The sequence below is a fragment of the Marmota flaviventris genome, chromosome 8 (genome assembly GCF_047511675.1).
Source record: "Marmota flaviventris isolate mMarFla1 chromosome 8, mMarFla1.hap1, whole genome shotgun sequence".
NCBI classification, from domain to species: Eukaryota; Metazoa; Chordata; class Mammalia; order Rodentia; family Sciuridae; genus Marmota; species Marmota flaviventris.
In genome coordinates, this window is record NC_092505.1 from 127,444,549 (window position 1) to 127,463,526 (window position 18,978).

An 18,978-nucleotide genomic window follows, 5' to 3' on the forward strand; every position below is an offset into this window, starting at 1 on the left:
CAATGCTATACATAATGTATTATTTTTTCATGGTCTACTTTAAATAATTTTTTTGCCTTCGATAGTTTGATTATAATGTGTCTGGACTTGGATTTCCTTATTTATCCTGTTTGGGATTCGCTAAGTTTCTAGAATATGTAAGTTATGCCTTTTATCAAATTTTGGAAATTTTTGTTATTTCTTCCAATAGTTATTCTGCACCACATTATTTCTCCTTTCCTTCTGACATGAGTGTTAGACTATTAGATTCCTATCTCATAAATCCCTGAGGCATTGTTCACCTTTTTCCATTGTTCAAACTGAATAGTGTCTGTTGCTTTATCTTCAAGATCTCGGACTCTCCCCTGTCCTCTTGAGCAAATCTGGAAGTTTCTGTAAACTATTTTATATTTCAGTTCTATCATCTCTCTTCATTTCTTCTTTACATCTTCGATTTACTTGCTAATACTTTGTATCTTTCTGTTTATTTCAAAACTGTTTGCCCTTGCTTTTTGGAGCATGACTGTCATGGCTACTTTAAAGTCATTGTCTGACTTGAATCTGTATCATCATGGGATTGACAGCTCTTGATTATCTTTTCCTTTTCAAATTGAGATTTTTCCTAAGTCTTCTGCTATTAGGGTTGAAATCTCTGAGGTGCTCTACAGATCTACCCTGTATGGGCAATACCCAGTAGCCTGTCTGGGACTGGGACATTGGTCTTCCCCAGAGTTTAGTTCTCAAAGACCCATGGTGTGATGTTTAGGTTGAGATCTGTCCATGAACAACTTGAGGTGACCACAGGAGTTCATCTACAACTTTATGGAATTGCTCTCCTGAACCCCCTCCTTTTCATGACCCACTTTCTGGTTCTTCAGCTGAAAACCTTGTTTCCTCTCTCTGCCATATACTTCCCATAACTGCATCTGTATTAGGGACCAATCTGCACAAAACAGAGAAAAAAACAATGAATAGTGCTCCCCACTTCTCTTAAGTTCACTGTTGCCACTACTACCGCAGGAAACAACACCACCAAAAACAAGGACAAAAGAGCAACAGAGGATTTCCCCCACTCTCTGACTCTCAGGGGTCCCCCTTCTCATGCCTCAAGCAGAAAAGGTTTCTCTAATGGGCTTTTTCTCTGCACCCACTGTGAAGCTCTGAGCTTGAGGATGCCTTTCAGTCCAATCTAGGTGATGCCGGAGAGGACAGGAGAAATAGACTCAGTGCTGGTTTGGTGATTCTTTCAATCCTGATTCTTTCTTCTCCATCTGCCTTCTACCATTGATTCACAGGATCTGCAGGTGGTTTCCCGGTGCATTCTGTCCAGGATGGACAGTGGCCTCTGGTGGGAGACAGGAGGTGGAGTGTGCATATTCCATCTTGCTCAGATCCAGAAACTGTCTGCTTAGTATGTTGTTTCATTTTTTTTTAATAGAAACAGGAATTACTTGCATATTCAGAAGAAAGCTCTAAAACAAATGGTGTTTTGTTGTTCAAACATCTGTCACAGGGCAGCACGCCCTTCCTGGCAGCACCTGGCTGAAAACAGCATCTCCTGCTCCTTTTCAGGGACACAGCTGACCGTGGAGGTCCACCCTCGAGACGCCATGCCCCAGTTCCTCAAGAAGTTCTCCTTGGCTAAACGTACGTACGTACAGGGCTGCTGCTGGTGGAGGGGCGGCAGGGGCCACTGAGGGCAGTGGGTGGGCCAGATTGCAGCCTGGGTATCTTCTGAGGGATGAGGAAGAGTGGCCTGAGCTTGCAAACTGGGAAAAGGCAGAGAGCCATGACAACATCTTCCTGGGATACTCTCTCTGCCCACCCAGCTTCCACAGTTCTTCTGTCTCTGGAATTAAGCCTGAGTAACACCGGGTAGGTGGCTGAAGGTACCTGCCATTACAAGAGTGTTGTTGCTGGTTTTTTAAATACTATTTGCTGACTGTCTAAGCAACGGCGTATACAGTGCTAAATACTTCAGTAACTTCATAGCCCTTTGGTGTAAACTGAAATTACCCCCATTTGGTTTTTTTCTTTGTTTTGTTTTTTTAGATCAGCAGAGGCTCAGAAAGTCAAAATAACTGCCCAAGTTACCCAGCTAGGAAGTGGGTCAGAACCCAAGTCTGTTTCTGAAGCCCGTGATCTTAACTTAGTGCCCAGTGCCATGTACACAGGCCATGTTCAGGGCCACAGTGGCTTCTCTGATCCCTTCTTCTTCCTCTATCTGTCCATCTTATGGCTAATCAGAGGCCTCAGAAGGCCAGGGAAAGGATGCTACAGAAAACTAAGCCTCAGTCCTCCCATGACCTCTCGATAGGCCACAGTCCCCCAAGGCTAGCAGGCCCTGCAGTCCTCAGTGCTCAGGTTCCCAGCCCAGTGTGGAAAGGGAAGCTCGGGAGGCCACTGGCTGGGTCCATTTCTCAGATGTATGACCTTGAGCAAATGGCTTAACCTGAATGTTGAACTCAATTTTCTTATCTGCAAGAAGAGGAAAATAGGTAAACCTCCCCCTAGGATCACTGTGAGGTCAGAAGAGATGGTAAAAATAAGGCCTAGGCCAGGCATAGGAAGTGCACAATAAGTGCTAGCTACTCTTTTGAACCCCCACTATTCCATCCCAGGATGTAGGTGGAAACAAAATGTAGATGTAAGAAACAACAGGACTACTATTTCTCAAAATTACCTGTGTACATTTGCAAAGTTCTGTTGTAATATTTACCACCCAAAGTAGATTTTACACTTACCTTGACATCCCCACCCCCAGCTCCATGTGGACTGGTTTCAAATCAGAAGGAACAGTTCCCTTCCTTTTGCTTGTGGATATGACAACTATTGGCTAGCATTCTTCTTTTTTTAAGATATTTATTTTTTAGTTTTAGGTGGACACAATATCTTTATTTTGTTTTTATGTGGTGCTGAGAATCGAACCCAGTGCCTCATGCATGCTAGGCGAGCACACTACCACTTGAGCCACATCCCCAGCCCCTAGCATTCTTCTTTAACCACCCTGAATTCATAAGATTCAGTTGCCCTTTGACGATCACATGGGTAATTGTCAAAGGTTCTAGGTTCCAAGGTCCATACAAACTGCCTCTTTCATTTTTATCCATGGATAGTTCTTTTCCTCGGGTCATCTGGAGGACACCAGCACACACTCTCAGCATCTCCAGCCATGTTCCAAGATGGCGGGAGAATGTATGGGGTGGCCAGGAATGTCAGGCTCTAGGGGGACCATTGCATCATCCAAAGTGTTGAAGCCAGAGCACATTCTGGCTCTGCTCACAGGCCGCAGCTCTGTCATCCACTCCCTGGTTCCCAGACTTGCCTCTGCCCCACAAGAAAGTTCACAGCAATCTCAGCAGCCATTGGGCAGTGGGTGGGGACGGGAACAAGGAACCTATGAAAAGGAGATGGAAGCAGAGGGTCAGAAGCAAGGACCATCACACAGACATCTTCAGAGCTTGCATTCCTATTTCTTATTAAATGTCTCTACTTCTGGCCTTTGGGATATTGTAGGTTTACAAGGTGATAAAAATGGAAACATGAGACCCCGGCAACCTGGAGGGAAAGATGCCCATGGTAAGTTCCAGGCCCCTCTCCAGGGGCATTCTCGAGAGAGAGCCAATTGAGTTAGCCTCATGAGGCAATCACCAGTCAACTGGCAACAGCTTCCGGGGATACTGAGCATCTGGGGTCACCTCTGGGTTTGAAAGGAAGAGTGTCATGATTGATTAACTATGTCTGCCACGGACAAGGAGAAGAGGGATGTCATCCCAAAGCCGAATATTGACCCTTTCCAACACCAAAGCAGTCCATTATGGGAAACGATAAAAACAGTTCAGAATTATGGTAACTTTTAAACTGAATGCCAAATGTCTGTAAGGCAGGATACATGTGAATAAGCAAACTAAGGCAGGGGAGGAAACACTGGCTAGGATGAGAGACCGTCTGGGTTGGAATCCTGCTTTCCCTGCCTGACTTCCCTAGGCCTCACTTTCCCCCCCCCGTGGTAGACCAGATGTCCTCTAAGGCTCAATGCACTCTGCCCTTCTCCCTATTGTTTTGCTTTAAAATGAGATCCATTTAGTTAATGCAACTGGCATATTAAATGTATTTATGCAAAATCATATTTGGATTTATATAATCTGCTCAGAAGATAGAGTTAGTGAGACGCGAATCATTGTGGATATTCTTCAGTGTAAAATATTAAATACTGCAAAATGGAACCAAGAAAGAGTAACACTAATAAACAGGGTTTTCAATCCCATATTAAAAATGCCATCCTTCTTCTAAATGGGATAGGGAGAGAGCGGTCGTGAGTGGAACCTTTTAAATGTGTAAGTCCACATCGTATTCACCTAGGTCACCTCGATAACTCCTATCAGACAATGGCAGGAGCCAGTGTCTGTGGAAGGAAGAAATTGAGACATGGGGAACCTAAGCAGGGCCCTGCCATGGTTACCGTGTCCCCCCCCCCCAGAGGTAACAGGCACAGAGGAATGAATGGGAACAGGAGTTGGTGCTGTGAGCTCCAGCTCTCCCTCCCAACACTGTTTCCCAATTCTGACTGGAGCTCTCCTGTGTCCAGTGGGGAAGCCTGGGCAGCTGCTGGGCCTGGTCAGCATCAGTCTTGAGTTGCCTTTCTTCCCTGTGTCTCTGGGCCCAGCCTCCTTTGGGGATTTCCTCATAGTACCTTGAGCACCTGGCACCTGAATATCTCCACCTACAGTTGGTTTTCTGGGGTGTTCCAGTCTCCAATTGGGCATGGACAAGGAAGGAAGCCAAACACACCTCACCCTATGGGACCCAGATGGTCTGCCCTGCTATGCCCTCCTACCCACAGGGCGCTCTGCAGTACCTCATCCAGCACACGGCCATGGCGCTGACCCTGTGTCCCTGCGTTTGTCAGGAGCTAGCAGCACTGCTTAGACATTTCCCACAAGAATCTGTAGAAAAATAGTGGGAAGAAGGAAATTCCCTTACCAACACGTCTGGGGGTTGCTGAATTAACTAAGGTGAAGCCAGTCTCTTGAATGATGATTTGCCAGGGTCTGCAGGTAGGCCTGTGTTCCCCATGGATATCCAGGAGGACTAGAGGAATTGCCCTGGTTCTCAAACTAATTTTACCAAAGAACCCTTCTAGGAGATACAGCTCTTGGGAATTGTGTTGAAGGTTGGGCAGTCACAACTCCTCAAAGAGATAGTGAGCACTGGTCCAGCAACCCTCCTCAGTGGGTCTCAGTCACTGACCCAGCCTCTCTGTGTTTCCAGCCTACCCCTGGGACCGGTCCAGCCTGAAATCCATGCCTCTGGACCTGCGGCAGTTTGAAAAACTGGACACCTATGCCTCACAGGTAGGGGGGACGGCCCCTCTAGCCAAAGTCTCCCAAAGTTGACTTGGAGTTCCCTAACCCAGGCTCCTCCCGAACATACCCTGAGTCACCTGGTTGGATGGCCCCAGAGCGCCTTTTCACAGCCTTGGATGTCCCAAGGGCCCTGCCTAAGACCAAAGGCATTCCATGCCAACCCTGCCCACCATCCTGATGCATCCTGCCGGGTGGCACACCCCAGAGCTGCCCATTGGCAGGCCCCTCTGGCCAGCCCTGCTGTGTCCTGGCCTTGACCATTTGGTTATCACTGCTGCTGAGCTCTGCCAACAGCCCATGGAGGAAAGGATGGGGAGGGTGGGGGATGGCCACGGATGCAGACGGTGAGAGCCACTGACCACAGCAGTGCTCAGCCCTGAGAGCATGAGCTGCCATGGTCTCCCCCCCCAGGCATGTCTGGAGGAGGGTGGGAGGGCAAGAGGAGGAGCTAAAGTGCCCCCTCAGAGGGGACTGGAGGGCTCTCTGACCCTCAGGAGGCTGGCAGAGAAGGGAGGCCGGCTGTGGCAGGACTGGGAAAGAGATTACCAGGGTGTTTTAAGGTAGAAGAGCAGGAAGACATAAGGCAGCCAGGAAAGGAAGGAAGGGGTGGGGACCCAGAAAAGGAAGGTCACTGACTGAGGAAGCCATGTCCCTGCAAAGGCAGGAGACCCGGAGGAGCAGGACCTCATCAGTAAGCAAGTGTTTCCCGGCCTCACGGGAGGCCTAGGCCTTGCCAGGGCCCCAGGTGGGGAAGGGGTGGGGCCCAGGGTCCGAGGAGGGTGGGGCATTGCTCCTCCTGGCTCCCTCTGGGCCACCCACTGTTCTCCAGCCCTGGCTGGGCTCTGGGCACTGTGCACTGTCTCATCCACCCCACTTCCGGTGTGGCCATTACCAAGTGCCCCACCCTCCTCAGACACCCCCCCTCCCCCCTCCTCAGACACCCCCTCCCCCCTCCTCAGACACCCCCCCTCCCCCCTCCTCAGACACCCCCTCCCCCCTCCTCAGACACCCCCCTCCCCCCCCAGCAGGTTCCAAGTTCTCCCCACCAGGCCAAAGCACCAGCGTGGTACGAGTGGCCAGAGAGTGGGGCCTGGGAGTTCCCAAGTAAGTGATAGAACCACTCCAGGTGAAAGCAAGTCAGGGAGTCCCCTGAGGCCAGGTGTGGACACTTATGGGACACCTACTGACACCTACGTAGGCCCCAGGCAGGAGCCGCTCCACCCTTTCTCAAGAGTTGAACAGGGTCAGGGCTGCTTTTCTCAAGCCTGTTTCCTTTGGAAGGTCTCTGAAGAAAAGCTCATTTGTTCTTTTACCCTAATTATTATTATTTTAATGATAAAATGTATGTAACATAAAATTTGCCATTTTATTCATTTGGAGGGGAGCTACCAGGGATTGAACCCAGGGGTGCTTAACCACTGAGCTACATCCCCAGCTCTTTTTTTTTTTTTTTCAGGAACAGGGTCTTGCAAAGTTGCTTTTAGGAACAGGGTCTTACTAAGTTGCTGAGACTGGCCTCAAACCTGGGATCCTCTTGCCTCGGCCTCCCAAGGGGCTGGGATTTACAGGCATGTACCACCATGCCTGGCTTCATTTTATTCATTTTCAAGTGGAAAATTCACTAAGATTAATTAATTAATTCCATTCACATGTTGCACAATCATTGCCACCGTCTAAAACTTTTTAATCATCCCAAGCAGAAACTCTGCACTCATTAAGCAATGCCACGTTCCCACGTCCCAAGTCCCACGTCACACGTCCCACATTTCACTCATTAAGCAATGCTCTCCTTAGCCCCTGGTCACCTCTGCTTACATCTATGAATTTGCTTCTTCTGGCTATCTTGCTTAAGTGAAATCACATAACAGCTGTCCTTGTGTCTTATTTCATCTGGCACCATGTGGTAGCATGCACGGAATTTAATTCCTCCTTTTTATGGGTTGGATAATATTCCATCGTGTGCCTGTGCCACATTGTGTGTTGGGTGGATGCTTCTGTTATCTCCACCTTTTGGTGGAATTAATTTTCATGAATTAATGCTGCAGTGAACGTAGGTGGATGAGTATCTGTCCGAGTCCCCTGTCGTCAGTTCTGGGGGGATCTCTCTGGGAGGGGAATTGCTGGATCATCTGCTCATTCTCTGCTCAGTTTTCAGACCCATCATCACCACAATGTTGTCTCCAGCAGCTGCTCCACTTGATATTCTCACCAGTAAAGTGTCAGGGTTCCTATTATTCCACAGTCATGCTCACACTTATTATTTTTAGGGGTACTAGAGATTGAACCCAGGGGTACTTTACCACTGAGCTCCATCCCAGGCCCTTCTTGCTAAGTCAACAAGGCTGGCCTCCAACTTGTAATCCTCCTGCCTCAGCCTCCCAAGTAGCACACATGGGATTATGTATGTTTGCCACCTTGCCTAGCTAACAATATTTTTTAAAGTTCACAAAATTTTAATTCTAATGAGCTCCAATTTAATCTATTTCTTCTTCTTTTGCTTGGGTCTTTGACATCCTATCAAGGAACCCATTGTCAAATCCAAGGTCATAATGATGAACCCCAATGTTTTCTCCTAAGAGTTTTCTGGCTTCAGCTCTTATATTTGGGTCATTGATCCATCTTGAGTTGGATTTTATACAGGGTGTCAGGTAGAGTCCAGCTTCATTCTCTTGCAGTAGAAATCCAGTTGTTCCCACCGTTTGTTAAAGAGACTACTCTTTCCCCTATGGGAAAAATTGTCAAAAATCAATTGGCGTGATAGTAGAGGATAGGAAAGGCAGCAGAACACAACAGACACTAGTATGGCAATATGTAAATCAATGGATGTGTAACTGATGTGATTCTGCAATCTGTATATGGGGTAAAAATGGGAGCTCATAACCCACTTGAATCAAAGTGTGAAATATGATATATCAAGAACTATGTAATGTTTTGAACAACCAACAATAAAAAATTTAAAAAAAATCAATTGGCGGGCTGGGGATGTGGCTCAAGCAGTATCGTGCTCACCTGGCATGCGCGGGGCGCTGGGTTCAATCCTCAGCACCACATAAAAATAAAATAAAGATTTTGTGTCCACCGAAAACTAAAAAATAAATATTAAAAAAAATTCTCTCTCTCTCTCTTAAAAAAAAAAAATCAATTGGCCATAGATATGTGGGTTTACTTCTGGGTTCTCAATTCTATTCCACTGGTCTATATGATTCTTATGATAACACCAAACTGTTTTGATTAGCTTTACAGTAAGTTGTGACCCTGGGAAGGGTGAATCCATCCATCTTGCTCTTTCTTTTGCACAGTTGGCTTTGGCTACTCAGAATCCCTGGTAACCTCACATGAACTTGAGGATTGACTTGTTCATTTCATCCAAAAGAGCTTCTAGAATTTTGATCAGATTTAGGTTGAATTCATAAATGGTTTCCAGAGTATTCATCATGACTAGAAGCCGCTATAGCCTCCCAGAAGCCCACCTGTCTGGTCCCGAGATCTTTACAGAAAAGCCCGTGGTGGCTCTGGGGCTGGTGATTCAGCTGGTCAGCACCCCTGCCCTGCCCAGCACCCCTGTGTCCATGCAATTGACCCTCAACCAGCCTTTGTCCTTCTGCACCTCGGCTCTGGCTTCCCTAGCAGCCCTGACTGCAGGTGGCAGGTGCTGGCCTCCCCCACCCTCCTCCAGGCCCTAATGCAGCACACCTTTCCTGTTCCCCAGGTGACAGTCAAGAGTGGCCTGGATGAGCTGGTGAGTGACCTGCTCCAGGAGGCCCACGGTGATCTGGAAAGGGTCCGCGCCATCTGGATCTGGATCTGCCACCACATAGGTAGGCTCATGGTGTAGCACACTGGCTCTAGAACCCTGAAGTCATTCTCTGTAGCCCCCTGTTCCCATCCAATCACCGGTATGTGCAGAGCGAGTTGAAGGTAGGGGAGGAGGACTCCAGCAGCCAGGCCCTCCCTGACCTGCTGCCATGAGGATTTTCCTTTGTTCTCTGGAGGCAGCTTAAAGGATGAACTCACCTGACATAGGCAGAAGGTCTGAGCATAGGGCCATGAAGCCGCCTCCTCCCATCCCAACCCCTCCAGCAACGCCAGGAGCAGAAATAGACCCTTTATTTATTTTATTTATTATTACAGGCACACACAGCCCTCATCAGAGGCCTGAGAGCCAAGTGCCTCTCTGCCTTGGTCTTGCTCATCCTCTCGCTGCCTGCACAAAAGGTGCCATTTCCCAGGCCTGGCTAGCTCTGGGGACCTGGCTCCCTTCAACCCACTGGCCCGCGCCCCACACTGGCCTGGGATGCCCAGAGCACAGCTTGGATGGAGGCCATCCACAGGAAGTGAGGCCACCTCTCACCTCTGCACCGGGCTCCGCGCTGGTTCCTCACTGTCCCTTCCTCTGCCCTCCAGAGTACGACGTTGAGGCTGCCCAGGAGAAGGACCGCCAGGCCTTCAAGCCCACTGACATTCTGCGGACCCAGAAGACCAACTGTGACGGCTATGCTGGCCTCTTTGAAAGAATGTGCAGGTATGACAGGTGGCCAGCAAGGGACAGGAGTCTCCGGGCTGACCACCTGACCCCATCCTTCTCCTTCTTCCAAAGAGCTGTGTGCCTTGGCTCACATGCCAGGCCCGGAAGCCTGAGTTTGCAAACTCTGCTCTGGAATCCAAGTGAGTCCTGAAAAGGTCAATTTCTCCCTTTTTAACACCAACATAATTGACTTTGTACCATCTGCCGGGCTTCGTGAGGCATTAACATAATGGCAAATGAATGCACAGAGATAATTTGGTTATAAAAGGCCCTTTTTCTGCCTTTTCCCTTCTCCATGCAGCTGAAGGTTAAAGAATGGCAGGCCTGGGAACAAAGGATGTGGCTGCTGGCACCAAAGGGACTAGGAAAGGCTGTCCTTTGGGCTGGCACGGGGTCCTCACATGGGAGAAACAGAAATTCTACCTGAAAAGATCTGTCAGATGGATCCTCACCCACCTCCCTTCCCCAGGCTGCCCTGAGCCTGGGTTCCTGAATTCCACTAACGACTCACACTGTCCTACAATGTCCTCCAAAATCTGACCTCAACCCTCTCTCCAGCCCCTGCACCCTCTGACAACACGCTGTTGCCTGCTCCTTTCTTTCTTTCCAGGCCCCACCCTGGGACCACAGCACCTTCCCCTCCCGGAGGCCCTCAGCATATACCTTGTACGCCAGCTCGTGCATTGCTTCATGATTTCATTTAATAACTTTTTCAATTTTTTTAAAAAAATTATTCATTGTACAAGATCTATAAAGTGCACAAAGCGAGTAGAAAAAAGAATTAAGTGCCTCCGAGTGCCACCACTTAGAGATAACGCTGTTAGCGATTTGTCACCTTCTTTCCCAGGCTTCGTTCTGCGTGTCTAGGCGCTGCTGTGCTCATTTCTCCTTTATGTCTTAGAACTCTTAACGTGACTTTGGGATCTCTAGCCCCCTCCCTTCCTGCCTTCCTGTGAACACTCATCTCAGTATCCTAGACACAGTAGGCCCTCAATAAGTATTTACAAGATGACAGGAAATGAAGGGCAATTCCTGGCACACTTGCGTATTTTTTTTAATATATTTTTTATTAGTTGTTGATGGACCTTTATTTATTTATATGCGGTGCTGAGACTCAAATCCAGTGCCTCACACGTGCAAGACAAGCGCTGTACCACTGAGCTTCAACTCTAGCCCCTTGTCTATTCTCTTTCATAAGAAATAACTACCAGTCTGTTTTTAGCTCTACTGTGTCTAGCAATTTGTCACCTTCTTTCCCAGGCTTTCACAGTATGATCATTTTCATCTGATTTGTGAATTTGAAAACAATGGGTTGGTTAGTTTTTTTTTTTTTTTAAAGTCTAAGAGAAATGCTTCTTTATCTAGTACATGCTTTCTAGCATGCTGTGGGAGTCCCAGATTTGAAGCCAAAAAGACCTGAGTTCAGTCCCCATTTGACCACCTCTTTGTTTTGTTCCTTTGGGTAAGGCACCGAACCTCTCAGGGCCTCAGTCTTCCCATCTGTACCTGGGGAGCTATATTGCCTACCTGGCAGGACTGTGGGACTGAGTGAGGCCATGCAGTTTGGGATTTGGGTCACCTGACTTTGGAGTTGCTGTTTTTAAACAAGTCCTGTCTTTCTTGAGTATTGGAGTTTTTTCTTTCTGTGGAACTTTCCTACAAACTGCGCCAGCCCACATAGACTCAAGAAAATTGACACTTGTCTTGAGTGAAACTGTCAGCTTTTGGTCCAATCCAGATGCTTAGCAGTGGCCGTATTCTGGCCCACAGCCGATCATTAAAATCCATCCCAACATTTTGCATCACTTAAAGTTAGTTTCAACCTGGCAGTTAGCAGGCACAAAATTCCTCACTGCTGCCCTGGATGTGCAGAAATAGCTCACAGATTCCCCAAATTCCTTTAACTTCTTCCTTAAAGGTCAGTAATCCAGCCATGCCTCACTTTCTCAATTCCCTTTACCTCTGATATAACTGCCAAAGGTTTGTAAATTCATCAGCCAGTTCCTTAACAGCTGAAGACATGCAATCCACACTTGCTGATTTATCCCTCATTGGTTGACAGGGTGGCCTTTTAGCAAGAGTTGTACCCACCTGACCATCATTACTTCTTACCAGGGCAGTCCACCTCCTTGTAATGGTCTCATTAAAGACTGATTTAATAAAGTAATTTGGAGGGGAATCTAGAGATTTTTATAGCATCATTCATTTCCTCATTGTCTTTCTCAAGTTCTAGACATGACGTTTTGGCTTTTTTGTTTCTGTTAGTGCTATTGCTAATAATTGCTGGTCCAGTTGCTTTCTGATTCTCTGTCAAATGTTAATCTCTTCCCTTTCACCTTGACGGCCCACAGCCTGAATTGATTCTGCCTAATTCTTTGCAGGGGCCAAGGTTAATTCCCTAGGCTCCTGCTACTGAGTCAGCCTCTAGTAAATTCACTCTAGCACCACCAGCTAGCAGATTTCCAGAGATTTTGAATAACCAGGAGCTTAAGGTTAGTCCGAGGCTTTGAGACTGGGTGGTCGCGTCACCAATCCAATGTCATCTGGCTTTCCATCCATCCTCCAGTTGCCACGGAGTGCAAGTGCAGAGGCATGCATACTCAGATGGCTGCTTCTGGTCCGCATGTCATCCCCCCCCCCCCCCCGAGGTCCTAAAGCACCACTTGGATCCAAATGCCCCCAAAGACAGGAAGTAGCCATCTAAGCCTCCTGAGAGATGCAGATTCCCCAGGAGATGGATAAATTTAAGTTATTGCAAATCTCCCTTTGTCATGAAAGCCCCATGAAAGGGACATTAAACTCCCTCTACCCTTCTGATACAAAGGTGAATTACATCTCTGTAACAAACCAGCTTTAATTTCACTTAACCCACCACCCACAAGTTCACAGGTGAAGACAAAAGTTCAAAGCTTTACCAAAGGCCTGATGCAACAGAAAGTCTCCTGATCTGTACCTCGGGACAACTGCATCCCAGTTTCACTTCAGCCTCTAGCTCACTCTGTGTCCCCAGGCCAGGCAGCCTCCCTCTCTGAACAACTGACTGGTCACCTATTGGAGAGGAGGCCTCAGAAGTCACATGTCATGAGCTCTACATACCTTTGAGTGAGGTTATCATCGGGAGTTATTGATCTAGCCAGGAGGGTAGTGTAAGAAAAGGGGAAAGAGGGGACATTTATATAGTTAGTGGTCTTTCATAGCACCTGTCAATTTTGCAGAGAAATCAATTACATAGGTACATTGTGAAAGATAAGCCAAGGGTTGTTTGTCCTCTTGAGTACAGAAACTGCATTATTTTCAACAAAATGGCAGAATAAAAAAGCATGTTTCATTGCCTCACCTACAGCTATGGTTCCTCCACCCCTCCTTTTTTTTCCTGATTGGCTCAGACATCCTGGCAAAGATGATCAGAGTTGGGAGAGTTGGTCAGAGCCCAGTGGGTGCAGGGCACCCCGCCTGCCCACCTTCAGCCATACTGTTCCTGGAGCCTGGCAGTGACATGGCTCTAACAGTGTCATAGGATGCCTATGGCAGGTCCTGGACCATCTCATCATCTTGACCCCCCACACACACCTGCTCAGTTAACACCTGAGGATACACTGCACTAAGCTGGGAAACACCCATCTTCTTAAAATAAGGATAATGCACTCAGACCTGCAGTGACCTTAGGGATCCAGCTAATGACACTGCCTTCTGTCTGCCTGCACTTGTGTTCAATCCATCTCTATCAGACCATATTGAGTGGCTGCCTAGTTCTTTGCAGCCTCGGGGGGGCCCTGCTCTCATGGCTCCTCTGGTTGTGACCCTGAGCCCTGGCACTTGCTGGAGACCCAACTGCAGCTTTCTCTGGATCCTCTGGAAGTTCCCTGGGGCATCCTGCCTGCTTGTTTCCTTTGTGGCTTGAGATACACATCAGCCTCATGCTGTGCAGCCTGAATAGGGGTTGTAAAGACTGTCAAAAGTAAAAGCAAAGTTTCTGCAGCCTATGGTGTCCTTGGGTGATATTGGGTGCTCTAGCTTTGAAGAGCTGGCTGAGCTCTTTATTAGGTGGAGATGTTTCTCAAGCTGGTCCGTCCTTCCATATTCTCCCAGCTCCTGTTGGCTGTGAACACCCGTCTGCTGAATTCCCTGGGGATCTGCTTGTACACTGGCATTTTAGTGACAGTTCGAAGATCTATCCTTCTCCCACCATGAACAGCTCCTGGGGCAGCCACTGAGCTTCATTGGCTGAGCTTCATTGGAGGAGTGTGTTTGTTGTTGTTGTTGTTTTAGAGAGAGAGAGAGAGAGAGAAATTTTCAGTATTTATTTTTTAGTTTTCGGTGGACACAACATCTTTATTTTATTTGTATGTGGTGCTGAGGATCGAACCCAGCGCCCCGCGCATGCCAGGCCAGCGCACTACTGCTTGAGCCACATCCCCAGCCCCATTGGAGGAGTTTTTTATTATGTGATTGTGTTGTGTTGTGTCACATGATGTCATGCTGTGCCACGGTACATGATCCCCTGGTGCCTGCTTCAGTGCTTGGTACGTTATTTATATAGCTAGTGGTCTTTCATTTCTTTAAATTATTTTTTATTTTGAGACAGGATCTTGCTAGGTTGCCCCAGCTGACCTTGAACTTGCAATCCTCCTGCCTCAGTTCCTCCAACAGCTGGGCTTCCAGTAGTGTGACTGCACCACCACACATGGCTAGTTAGTGATCTTTTGATGACAGTAAAGGGTCGAGGGTCATTGTGACTAACAACCAGAGGCTAGACACAAAACTCCTACTAGTTCTGCAATTATTATTTGATACATATGGAGTATTTTCTTTTATCAGCACTATTTTACATTATAACTTCCTCTGCCCACTCCACCTTGCACGTGGCTGCCAGATAATAAAATATGCTCATGTCATAGTCAAGCAATGCGTGGCTTACAGCTGAGTTCTCTTTTTTCATCTTTTTTCTGCCGCAGGCATTCCCCATGGCCCTCCCAGACTCTCCTTGCGCTATCAGAGGAGAATCACCCCCTGGAGATAATTTAATGCCAACTTTCTTTTTTGCCCATCATGAGTCTGGCAAGGTCACACTGAAGGCAACCGTTAAACCTGCGAGTAGAACCCTGGTTTCCTGGCCAGGCCTGATGACCAGCCACCCCCTCCAGCTTGGAGCAGTCCGGGTGGATGTCCCCGCCACTTAGTTTTTCTTCCAGCCCTTTCCATGGTTGGGGAGGCTCTCACTACTGCTCCCCACGTGGTTCTTCAGACCCTCTCTCCACTTCACCCCTTTGGTGGATGGGTGTCACCCTGGGGACACGGCTTCTTGCAGAGGGACCTCAGGCTGCCCACATCTCCAGCTTGCACCAACTCCTGGAGATTATGTGGATCCCAAATGCTCCTCCTCCTTCCTTGTCCCCAGGTGGCTCTGAATGGGACAAGCATCAGCAGGCAGTTTGCCCAGAGCTGCACGGATCAGTTTACCTTAATGCAAAATGAGCCATTCACTAAACACCAGGGTTCCCAGGGCTCCTTCATCCATCCCTCCACGACATGCTGGAAATTCCTAAGCACAGACATCTACATAACAGTGGGAAATCGTTTACTGAAGAATATAATTTTAAGTAGTATTTATGGATTTTTCCCAATTCTAAAAAATAACACATAATTGTTATTTGAAATTCAGAAAATATAGAGAAAATTTTAAAAGTTAAGTTAAAATCACCCATAATCCCATTTTCAGGAGATCTGGTAACATTCGCTCTGGATCTCTCTCTCTCCCCCTCTCTCATTCCGCTGCCCCCTGTTCTCCATGCATGCACATATTTACCCACATGCAGACACTGCACTGATTGTAGACTTTTATCATTATGTCAGAAGTACTAACCTACCTCCCTAAATATTTTTTTTTGTAAATACTTATATTTTAGGTGTAGATGGACACAACACAATGCCTTTATTTTTATGTGGTGCTGAGGATCGAACCCGGGTCCCACCTGTGCTAGGGGAGCACTCTACCGCTGAGCCACAATCCCAACCCCCCTAAATATTTTTTACAGCATTTTTTTCCTCCTCAACCAACCTCTGAGTGGATGGGGCCCTGTCTCCTATGGAAGGCCCACTGCCCCACCCACCCCTCCACCCACCCCTCCACCCACCCCTCCATCCCACCCCTCTGGATTTGCTTGCCACCCTCCCCTCTCTGCTGATGTTCTTCTTTAAGACAATAAGACAGGCTCCCTAACCTGAGTCCAGCATCCCCTCAGCACAGCCTGCCATCCTCCACTCTGCCGCAGAGAAATGAGGTCACTGGCTCTTCAAGTGTGGGTGCTGCTCTTTCTCCTCTCCCATGGGCTCCTCCTGCCTCTGGGCAGCCCTTCTGTTCTGGAAGTCATTTTGGGCCTTTTCCAGGAGAAACTTCTGCCATCAGGGTCTGTCTGCCAGTGGGTGCCCACAAGGGATCCCAAAGTCCTTCCCGCAGGGCCCAGCTGGTATGTGTGCACCAGGGTCTCTGGAGAGCCAAGGAGACCTGGACCTCCTTTCATGAAACTGTGGGTCGAGGACAGAGGCTGCCAAACTTCCAGGCCTCTAAGGAATCTCAGCATGAGTGGCCTGGACCCTGCAGTTGGAGGAGGGTTAAAGCCTGTGTGGTAACATTGTCATTATATGCACATGAGGTAACATGGAGGACAGGGAAAATAAAATCAGCTCACCTTCAGGACACCACATTTTACCTCAGTGACTCTCAGCAAATGATGTATAGATAATTTGGGGATTGAACTCAGGGTGCTTTATCACTGAGCTATCTCCTCAGTCCCTTTTTATTTTTGAGATAGGTTCTCATTAAACTGCTGAGGGTCTTGCTAAGTTGCTGAGGCTGGCCTCAAACTTGCCATCCTTCTGACTCAACCTCTCAATCAGTAATTTTTAATATTACTGGTATTCTGCTAACTTTTAATTCAATGTTTGTTTTCCCAGGGAAAATTCTCCTTGTCCTTATAGTACATGCATGACAATTTCACCCCACTACCCTGAGAGCCCATGGCCCTATTATTTAGAGCAACTAAAGCTGCGGAGTTGGTCCCTGACAGGACCTGGCCCAGGCCCCCAGAGGGCCACCCTCCTGAAACTTTGGGCATGCTAAAGTCCTGAGCCTCAAACTCAGTTTTGAGAGGTCTGCAGGATCAGCACTGTGTGGAGGGCTGGGCAGCTTGTCAGATGCCAAAGGAGCCCCATCTGAAGGGCACCCTGCACATCTGTAGATGTGGGCATTTATTACAACAATTTTCTACAAGTGCAAGAAAACCATTTGGGGAAGGAGTGGCTTTTTCTAATTCACACAAAGGCCTTGGAAGGGCTGGCATGGAGTGCCCCTGGGTCATACTGGCCATGGAATTATCCACACAGTCCATCCCTTGGCAGCCATGTGAGATGCAGGGCTGCTGGGGAGGAAGGCCAGCTGGCATGGCGGGATGGTCAGAGGTCTTGCTTTTGGTGGTTTCATAGCCCAGGCCTGGACCACATGAGTTTTAGCTCCAAATGCCTGGTTTTCTGTGGTCTCCAGAGGTGATCAACACCCATTCCCCACTGTCTAGGCTTCCCGAAAGTGGTGCTATCAAGGCTGTGAGCATTGCCAAAAGGACCCCAAAGCTCAGGCTAACACTGCTCAGCAGTTCCACTCCTCCCAAGACAGCTACGGGGAACACCAACCTGGTGGCCCAGACAGTCAGTCTGTGAATGATCTTCATGCACCGTGATGTTCACAGAGGACTGACCTGTCCATCAGACCTGAGAGGAACTGGCAACTGGTCAGGGCTCCCTAGACCAGCATGCAGAGACCAGCTTGCCTGCAGACATATTTGGAAAGGTTAGCCAGGGGGGCAGGGGTCAGCTTTCTCCTGCCTTCATGACCAGCTCCCCCAAAGGACACTGGTTCCTCCAGCTTCTCTTCACCTCCCTTACAAGGACATCATCATTTCCCTGGTTCCATCTTTACTCTTGACCTCATTTTTCTCCTGTGGAAGAGCTAGTGGCGGATCGTGTCAAGCAGGCTCTAGGGAGACATTTCAGAAGTGATTTGAACAGTCTCACGGGAGGGAATACAGCCAGTTTGCAGTGGCAAGATCAGCCAGCACTGAGTCTGCCTGTCCCCACCCCCAAGATAAAAGCACTCGAGGATGCACACCTGTGAATGTGTGAAAGGCAGGATAAAGGAGGGACCTGCAGCCTAGGGCCATGGACAGTCCCACCTGGGGACCAACCCCAGCAGGAGACTCTCTCAGACTCCTGTCCCGCCCCCAGGATCGCTGGCGTGCAGTGCGTGACGGTGCCCGGCTACTCCAAGGGCTTCGGCTACCAGACAGGACAGAGTTTCTCTGGCGAGTTTGACCACGCCTGGAATGCTGTGCACCTGGAGGGGAGATGGCACCTGGTGGACAGCACGTGGGGCAGCGGCTTGGTGGACACTACCACCTCCAAATTCACCTTCCTGTGAGTGCCAGTCTCCGTCCTGCTGGGTGTCTGGCTGGTGGGCTGGGAAGACATGGGGTTGAAGGAGGCAACAGGTGGAGAAGGCTTGGTGGGCGGAAGGAGAGGCTGGCAGCCTCATCTAGCAGCTGGCTGTGACTGGAGCCAGCTCTAGGCCACTTGTGAGGGCCCAGACTTTTCTATGACCTCACCCTCCACAGACAAGTCCCTCCTCTGGCTTCCTACTGCTCCCTCCCCTAAACCCCAAGGGCCTCCCTCACTTGCCACCAGCATGGGTCCAGAGGGTAGGGCTGAGAGGCCACCTTAGCTGTCTGCAGTCCCACTCAGGCTCAGCCTGTGTCACCATGCCCAGATGCCAGCATGCTCTCCCATTGCCTCCTCACAAACCAGGCTCCTCTGTGTACTGAAGAAGGGCTATGTGCGTGGGAAGGAGTCCTGTGGGTGGTGCAGACTCCCCGTGGGCCATAGAAGGGCATCGTGGCAGGGTTGCAAACTGGACTGTTTTTACCCTGAAGGGCTCTGGGCGACCCTGGCCTTCTCCTAAGGTCACACAGGCCATTCTGAAGGATCATGATGTCCATCAGCAGCTCAGATTCCTTTTTTTTTTTTTTTTTTTTTTTGGTACCAGAGATTGAGCCCAAGGGT

The 18,978-nt window shown here is 48.6% G+C and overlaps 1 protein-coding gene across 2 annotated transcripts in view; it reads left to right on the forward strand.

Moving 5' to 3' along the window:
- The window catches only part of Ky (kyphoscoliosis peptidase), a 46,337-nt gene that overhangs the window by 18,896 nt on the left and 8,463 nt on the right, over positions 1–18,978 (forward strand). For both annotated transcript variants that reach the window (XM_027933999.2, XM_027934001.2), the window contains 6 exons: positions 1,552–1,626; positions 3,496–3,558; positions 5,251–5,333; positions 9,055–9,163; positions 9,750–9,867; positions 18,148–18,336. In XM_027933999.2, coding sequence (XP_027789800.1) covers positions 1,552–1,626; positions 3,496–3,558; positions 5,251–5,333; positions 9,055–9,163; positions 9,750–9,867; positions 18,148–18,336 — 637 coding nt within the window. The remainder of the gene's footprint in view (positions 1–1,551; positions 1,627–3,495; positions 3,559–5,250; positions 5,334–9,054; positions 9,164–9,749; positions 9,868–18,147; positions 18,337–18,978) is intronic.